The following is a 9,311-nucleotide window of genomic DNA, read 5'->3' as shown; positions in this document are numbered from 1 at the left end:
CTGGAATCCCCTTTCATTTTTATTGATAAAGGTGTTTAAGGGCTATGATTCCTCCTCTGTTCATTGCTATTTAATTATCCCATGGACTGTGAAATGTTTTCTTTATCATTATTTTTCAGAGAGTCTATTCCCCTTTGAACCATGAGTTATTTAATAGGTTTTGTGTGTGCCTTAGTATAATCAGTTTTTTGAATTTCCAATATGTGCTTGAGAAGGTTTTTTTCTATGTCAGGGTTTGTATATACTCAAAGTAACTACCGTTATGGATTATGCTGTATAGATCTTTTATATATTATCTTTTTTCCTCTTGGCCTGTTTTTTTACTGAGAGTGGTATATTAAAGTCTCCAATTATTAATTTGTTTCTATTTCTCCTTGCATCTCTGTCATTTGTCTTACATAGGTGATAGCTTAATTATTTCATGCATAGATACTCATAACTGTTATATCTTCATTGTAAAGTGTGGCTAAATCCTGCCCAATTAGTAATAATTTCACATAATCTTCTAATCAATTTAGTTGTTCATTAAAAACTGTGTTAATACAGTATAAAAACATTGAAACAAATTTGATTTGTCCTACACCCTACTCTCATTTCCTCAAAAAGAAAAAAAACCTTTCTGTTTTTATTTGCATTCAATAGTTGCAAAAGATCTACCTGTAGATTCATTGGAAAGAGAAGATTTTGAGAAGGAATTCTCATTTCTGAACAACCTCATAAGTCCTGGTTCTTCAAGTACAAGTACAAGAGAATTTACCCAAGAATGCCAGACTGACTTTGGGAGGCCCAGGGCCAGTCTCACGTCCCAGGGGCCTTCTGTGGGGTCCGAGCCTCTTGCTCATTCCTCTCGATTCCTTCCTTCAAGACTCTTTGACATCGGCCTTCATGCTGCTGGAGCTTTTAACAGTAAGTGTCTATGAAACATTTGGAGACACGTGTCTTATTTTACCTTTGTGAAGCAAAACTATGTGCTTGCTTTCAACAAGGAAATTGATTTTAACTTCAGTACTACTAGATAAAATCAGCAGTCACACCAATCAACTGGAAAAATATCAAATAGAATCACCACTGGAATCTGTCAACAAGCCTGAAACAAGGGTTGCTTCCCTTCCACCTCCACCAAACCCCACATTTTCTTCATTGGCTTTTTCAGGTGGCTGGTTTAAAACATCTCACCTGCTAAGTTAGTTTACCTTGGGCAGGTGATACTGTTTCTTCCATCAAGCAAAACTTGGTGTGTCCTCTTCCTGTGGGTTCAAAGTTGACAAGAGAAAAAGGAACAGTTCTGGAGTCTAGTTCCATTCCTGCTGGAATGGAGGACTGTGGGAGAAAGCTGGGGGCAGAGGTTTTCCTGAAGAAACCTGTTTTGTTAACATCAAAAGCTCCTACTCACCTGCTCTTCCACCATCCTGTGTGCAACTCTGCACATCTGGGAGTCATTTTGCTCCCTACATCCATTTTGCTTACCAGGTCCTGTCAATTCTGTTTCTGAAATGTATTTCAATTTCCCATTCCTCCTCTCTGCCTCCACTACCAGAGCCATTTAGATCCCCATTTGGTTTCCTGGGTTGCTGCAAGAGAGCTCCTAACAGGTCTCCAACCCCCAGTTCATACTCCACACTTCCTCCAGAGTTCTCTCTCCAAGAAGCAGATTCTGATGTCAGCACCCTGCTTATATTTTTAAAAAACGAAGCACCCTCGATTCCAGAATAAAACCTGCCTGTGCCTGCATTTCCACCCTTACCTACTACTACCTTACTTAAAAATACTTACCATTCTCTGTTACCACATTGAGTACTTCCAGGTCCCTCAGGCATTTTGCTTGTGTTGCTTCTTTCACTTATGATGGTCAGTAATGGAGCTTGGACTTGAGCCTGAGAATTAGATTTCCAATCCAGTGGTTTCTCCAGGACTGCCAATCCTCAAAGCCTCCCTTAGTACTGCCAAATGGAAGTGGTTTCTTCCTCCTCTGGCCTCCCATAGTGCTTTATCTGTTTCCATGGCTACAATCATAGTTTATCTTGCTTTATATATCCCTGTCTCTCATCCCTTAGTAGATTTTAATCTCAGACAAAAGCCCTCATGGCACTTAGCAGTGTCCTAATGCACTGCACTTTGTATTAAGATTCTTATGTTCATATTTTATCTACTAGCATCACAAAGGCATGATCTGTGGGTTGACTCATCTTTGTGCTTTCCATGACAGCAGCATACAGTTAGCTCAATACATGAAATGAACACAGTAAGACTTTGTTGAACAGCCTAAAAGAAAGAATGGGCAGTATTATTTGACAAAGGGGCACTCTATCCAGGATAATTCAGGAATCGTGCCATAGTAAAATTTTAGAAAATGCTTATTCTTGCATGATGCCATGCAATCATGTACCAGTAGTTATAAAGATTTACAACCCGATTCATTCTCCACTGTGAACTCCTTCTCTTTGACTTGCCACATTTCTAGCAGCACTGGATTTTTCTCTTAGTTTCTGACAACACAGTACCAACAATATTTTTTCATCTCTCAAAATATTTGATCTGGGTACCAGCCAGCTGCCAAAAAAACCAAACAAGCAAAACACATTTGATCTGGTCCCTGCCTACAGGTGGGCAGGGTATTCCCATTTAATAGCTGAAGCAGTTGAAATCCAGTGTTTGAATGACTCGCTCTAGATCATCAGGCAGTTTAAACAGTTAAGAGGGGACCAAAATTTGATTTCTTGCCTCCGAGTACAGGACTCTTTACTTTACCAGTCTTTCTTTTATGTCCACTTCTTTTTTTCCTGTGTTGTAGACCAGGACAGTGAGCTGCACTGAGAGTTAAAGATCTGTGTTCTAAGAACCCCATCCTACTTGGGCCTCAAATGATCTCTTCTGTGAAAGGAAGAGATTAAGCAGGATAATCCAAGTTCCTTTCCAGTGCTGTTTTAATTATAGCATAAACAGCTTTTCATATTGTAGCAAACATTTCTCTGTGTTCCCAGATATTCATAATGACACTTTTTAATTACGTAATATTTTGTCACTTTATACACCATACCCTACTTAATACTGTCCTATAAATAGCTAGGAGAGGGATTAACAACTCTAAGGGTATAAACATTTTTATAGGTTTTAATGTTCTAATTCTCAGGCCTATTCCTTTTCTCCTTGACTGGTTAGAACTTCTCTTTCTATACTTTCGCCATTTGCAATTGTTCAAAAAAACCTATATATTTATTTCAAAACGACTTTGAAAAATTTAAGGAAGTCTAATTTAACTCTAGCTGGGACTCAATTTAGATGAATGAATAAAGTACATAATTGGAAACAAATGTTAAGTGTTTTATACCTCTTATAATGTAGGATCTTACCCTGGTACGAAGACTAGGACTTAGATGTCTTTACCTTTTCTTGTTTTTCTGATGCTACTTCCTACTTGACTTGATTAATAATGGTTAATTCTTACTTCCCTCCCCCCAGGCTGGGCCTCCCAAGAGGGATTAAAACTTCCTCTTTCACACATTGACAACCAGCCAGTGCCTTCAGAGTCCAAAGAAATTAACAAGATCTAAGTTCCTTATATTCTTTGCCATTGCATTAAGAATCACTTGAATTCAGATAAATTTAGAAAAGAATCAGTTTATAGTTTTTGCCTCATATTGTCCAGAAAAATATATATATATTTTTTTCCTTTTTGTCTTTTTTCGTATCCGGCAACGGATCGCAACCCTCAGTGTCGCACCCGTACCGGACCGGGACCGGCAACGGGATCGCAACCCTCGGTGCTGCGCCCGCACCTCGCTCAGCCAGTGAGCGGGAACCGGTCTGTATGTGGGATCCGAACCCTCGGCTGCTAGCACTCCCAAGCGGCGCACTGTAGCAGTGCGCCACCGGGCCGGCCCCAGAAAAATATTTTGTTAATGAGTTATTATTAAAGTGAAAGCTATACCTGGCTGTTGCTTACCATGGAAAGTACTGAATAGAAATTAGGAACTTGTCATAGTATACTGTATTCTGTACTGTAATCTTTTATATTTTGTGTTAATGTTTATTGATAATGGATATACCACTCAGGATAGAAGATGCTTTTTGATTACAGGATGCCTATTGACAAAAGAATGCAGTCAGACACTTAAGATGGTTATTGTCAGTTCAGTAGTGTTAAGTATGTTCACATTACTGTGAAACAGATCTTCAGAAAATTTTCATCTTGTAAATCTGAAACTCTGTACCTATTAAACAACCCTCCTTTCCTCCCTCTCCTTGACCCCTGGTAACACCATTCTACTTTCTGAGTTTGACTACTTCAGATACCTCATACAAGTGGAATAATGCAGTACAGTCATGTGTCCCTAAACAACAGGGATATGTTCTGAGAAAATGGGTCGTTAGGCAATTTAATCATGTACAAATATCATAGAGTGTACTTATGCAAACCTAGATGATATAGCCTACTCACATAGCTAGGCTATATGGTATAGCTGTTATAATCTTTGGGGAACGAGACACTGTTATGCAGTGCATTACTATTTATTTTGGAACTGGCTTATTTCATTTAGCATAACATTCTCAACGTTCATCCTGTAGCATGTGACAGGATTTCCTTCCTTTTTAAGGCTGAATAATATTCCATTGAATGAATATACCACATTTGGTTATCTGTTCATCCATGGGTCACATTTTAAAAGTAGCCTTATTGGTATATAATTTACTCCTTCCACTGACCCTCAATACTCTGATGTAAACAAGAGGCCTCTCTTCTTCCCCAATTATTTATCTATTTATAATCAGTATAGATTTGTATTTTTTTCAGTGGTTTAAAATCATTACTGTACTTAATCAATTTGGTGCTCAAATTGCTGATGTATTAGCCAGAGAGAGCCCTTTCATGCTGAATTCTGAATCCTTGTGATACCAATATTTTAAATTTTTGAAATAATTTCAGTCTTATAGGAAGGCTGCAAAAGTAATACAAAGTATGTTCTTCACTTAGGTTTCCCAAAATATTACCATGTTTGTTTTACATTCTCTCTCTAAATTTCTTCTGAACTGAAATAGTTTAAGCAGCAGACATAATGCTCCTTTATCATTAAATACTTGTGTCTATTTCCTACAACCAAGGACACTCTTTTGCATAATTAGAATGATCAAAATTAGGAAATTGTTATCATCATACTATTATCTAATATATAGACCTTATTCAAATTTTTCCAATTATTCCATAATGTCTTTTATAACAAAAGAGAAAAAATTTTTTAGTTTTTCCTCGTCCAGGATCCAATCCAGGATCACATATTGCATTTAGTTGTCACGTCTCTTTAGTCTCTTTTAATCTGGAACATTTCCTTTCTCTTTTTCTTTCATAACCTTGACTTTTCTGCAGTGTACACGTCACTTATTTTGTAGGATATTATCCCTTATGTTGGCTTTTTCTGATGTTTTCTCGTAACTAGATTTAGATTATGCATTTTGGCAGGATTAGCAGCACAGGAACGGTGTTATGTATGTTGGCTTTTTCTGATGTTTTCTCGTAACTAGATTTAGATTATGCATTTTGGCAGGATTAACACAGGAACGGTGTTATGCGTTCTTAGTAAATCATATCAGGAGGTGAATGATGTTTGTTTTGTCCTATTGCTGCTGATGTTAACTTTGATCAATTGGTTAAAGTGGTGTCTGCCAGGTTTCTCCATCGTAAAATCACTACTCTATTTTTCCCTTTGTAATTAATAAGTATCTTGTGGGAAATATTTTGAAACTGTGTAAATGGCTTGTTTTCTATCAAAGTTTTACCCACTAATTTGACATCTACTGATAATTCTTACATGAAACACTTATTACTATGGTTGTTGCCAAATGATTTTCTATTTTCTCATTGCCTCTACTTTTATGAGTTAGCATTCTACTGTATGGAAAAGCTCTCCCCTTCCCCCCCCATTTATTTACTTACTCGTTGATATTTATCAGTGTGGACTCTTGGAATCCTATTTTATTCTGCCAAATACTTTGAGGTAAGTCAATATGGGAATCCAGCAATTCGAAGCCAATTACAGGTTCACACTGGCAGATTCAGAATACAGCCCTCCCTCAGGGACTCAGACTACTTATGTTTTTCTTTTTTAAACCCAACTAAAATTGAGTTTGTGCCTAATCACTGATAATAGAGACTACAAAGTAAGTAAATCTCAGAAACATACACAAAACAGAGTTATTCTGAAAGGTGCTATTCACCTATAATCTTTGAGGCTGATTTTTGACTCAGACTACTTATGTTTTTCTTTTTTAAACCCAACTAAAATTGAGTTTGTGCCTAATCATTGATAATAGAGACTACAAAGTAAGTAAATCTCAGAAACATACACAAAACAGAGTTATTCTGAAGGTGCTATTCACCTATAATCTTTGAGGCTGATTTTTGGGAAAAATAGGGAAAAAGAGAAAGCTCTCAGCAAAATGCTACAATAAAGCTAAGCCTGAGAATTTTAATAAAAATTGAAATTCTTAACTTTAAAATTCATTCATTAAGTGCCCCACTTTATTAGCCATTAAGGAAGTGCAAATTAAAAAGTGCAATACTAATACCCACCTACCAGAGTGGCTAAAATGAAAAAAATAATTCCACATGTTGACAAGGTTGTAGAAGAGCTAGAATCTCATACATTGCTTGTAGGAGTGTAAATTGGTATTATTGTTTACTTAATTTACCATTACCAAAACTGTTTGGCAGTTTCTACTGAAATTGAACATACATACAAGTGTTCTTCAAAAAGTTCATGGAAAGATTTATATTATCTCTTAATTCTATTTTTCCATGAATTTTCTGCAGTACCCTTGTACACCTTATGATCAAGCAGTTTCACTCCTAAGTCGATATCCGACAGAAAGGCATCTATACGTTGAACAAAATATATGCAAAAGAATGCTATTGCAACACTGTTGCTAATTTACTCCAGTGCTCCCTGGGGATGGGGGAGACGGGGGTGAATAGTAACTGGAAGGTTCTCAGGAGGGGTACTTCTGGGGAGTGATCATGTTCTATTCCTTGATGCTGGTATTGTTTATGAAAATTAGTTAGGGCTGACCAGTTAGCTCAGTTGGTTAGAATGTGGTGTTATAATACCAAGGTCAAGGGTTCGGATCTTCATACAGACCAGCTGCCAAAGAAAAGTTATTTGGGCTCTTTTTCTCTATATGTATATTATGTAATTCATTTTCTATTATTTGCTATCCTATAAGAATCTCTAGAAGCAATACTAGTGTACACAAGGAGAACCCCATAAAAAATGTAATTTAGACCTTCATTTCCCATTGTGACTGATGAATATAAAACCACATTTGCATATGCTGTATAACTTTAACATACTTGTCAGAACTCCTCAGTGCTGCACAAGGGAGGTCAGGTATTACTGTAGTAACCACCTGTCCTAGCTGACACCTATTCCTCCAGCAAAGTTATTAACAGCCTCCTTGTTCATTGTAAAGTACCCTGATTTAATGATAAATTATATGGTTATTACTTAACAGAAGAGGAAACAAGAATCCCTGAGGTTAGACTTGCCTAATATTACTCATTAGTGGGTAGTATTGCTCAGGATTCAATGCCATAACTGGTGTGGGTATCACTGACACTACCTTAGGGTCCCCAGAAACAAAACTAGACACAAACTGACTGAAGCTTTTCACTCTGCCCTGATCCTTCGGGCTTAGGATCCCACAGCTCAAACCTCAGCCCTCTGGTTTGTGGAAGGTGTTAACCGTGATTGTTAAGAGGGTTGCTTTGACTCTTCAGAGTGGTACTGACTTCTAGCTTCTGCCCACTGTGACTCTGGCCTCATCTCCAGTTCTTAGATTGTCCTCTGGGTCTCAGCCCTGTTTTCTGGACCCTTTGTCCCTTAAGGGCCTAGTCTTCTGAGATGTGCCACTGTGCATTCTTTATCAGTCCTAGCCCTCAGCCTACATGTATATCCTTGAATATTTGCCATAGTTCACTATTGATACATAAAAATTTTCGGTCTCCACAGGGAAACGAGAAGGATTTGATTAAAAAGAAATTGTATCTGGGACAAAACTCTGTAAAATATTATTATATCAAAAAGTTTTTAAGTACACATGAAAAAGACAAAGGAAAAAACCATAAACCAAAATGACAACTATTGGGTGCGTTAATGTGGTGGATTAGGGGGATTTTTGTCCCCGTACGTCTAATATTTTTCTAATACTCATATTACTTTTATAATAAATATGAATAGATTTTAAGCACTGAGTTTACAAATATAATCTCTTACTTGGTAGGAACAAAGGTTACTTTTGATTTTAAACCTTATCTGAGAGCCTCCTATAAATTATCTTCAATGTCTCTAAGGTTACATATTATTGCCTGCCTTTTCACTTATAACTTGGGTCCTTTCTCGGAGCAGCATGCAATTACAGACTGTCCCTTACTTAACGATAGTTCAACTCCAATTTTTCAACTTTATGATGGTGTTAAAGTGATATGTGTCCAGTAGAAACCATACTTCGAATATCTGTTCGCTATTGTTTTTCACTTCAGTACAGTATTCAATAAATTACATGAGATATTTAACACTTTATTATAAGATAGGCTTTGTGTTAGATGATTTTTCCCAACTTTAAGCTAATGTAAGTGCTCTGAGCACATTTAAGGTCAACTAAGTTAGGCTAGGCTGTGATGTTCAGGAGGTTAGGTATATTAAGTGCATTTTTGACTAACAATAGTTTCAGCTTAAAATAGGTTTACCAGGACATAACCCCATTGTAATTCAAGGAGCGTGTGTGCTTAAATATAGGAGCCTCAGCAAAGTACAAAGTATCTGCACTAGCTTTTAAAAACTATTCTTAAGGGGATGTATATATAATTGAGATTTTATTATTGTCAGTTATCCTAATTCTTTTATTCAAAAGTATCTACTGCAAAATCATAAAAGTGGTACAAAAATGATTTCGAAAAGCTGAAACTATTTAATGTGTTTCTTTTCTTTTTTAATAGCTTCCAACAATGGTAACCAAGACATGTCAGCCTGGTTCAATCTATTTGCAGACTTGGATCCACTTTCAAACCCAGATGCTATTGGACACTCGGATGATGAACTTCTTAATGCTTGACTGAAGTTATGTCATTTGAACAGACTTGAGACATCAATTTTGCAACACACTGCCTTTGTGGAAAGGAGTTTATTATCGTAATCTGCACACCAAAGCATGGTGTTTGTGAATATACCACCTGTCAGCCAACTTTTAGACAGATGGTAAGGACCACATTTGAATAGATAAAGTAAATCTTTTTTTTTTTTTCCTTTTTTGTCTTTTTTCGT

General features: G+C 36.8%; 1 protein-coding gene across 1 annotated transcript; it reads left to right on the top strand.

Moving 5' to 3' along the window:
• Positions 1-642: 642 nt before the first annotated feature.
• Positions 643-9,102, top strand: ICA1L (islet cell autoantigen 1,69kDa-like; the record flags this gene model as incomplete). Its single annotated transcript, XM_008592125.1, has 2 exons — positions 643-906; positions 8,987-9,102. Coding segments are annotated over 2 exons (380 nt in total), but the record flags the coding sequence as incomplete, so codon positions are not given.
• Positions 9,103-9,311: the final 209 nt, after the last annotated feature.

Source organism: Galeopterus variegatus, unplaced genomic scaffold (assembly GCF_000696425.1).
Source record: "Galeopterus variegatus unplaced genomic scaffold, G_variegatus-3.0.2 Scaffold7609, whole genome shotgun sequence".
NCBI lineage: Eukaryota > Metazoa > Chordata > Mammalia > Dermoptera > Cynocephalidae > Galeopterus > Galeopterus variegatus.
The sequence above is the reverse complement of the archived record's forward strand: the minus strand, read 5'-3'. Positions and strand labels throughout refer to the sequence as shown.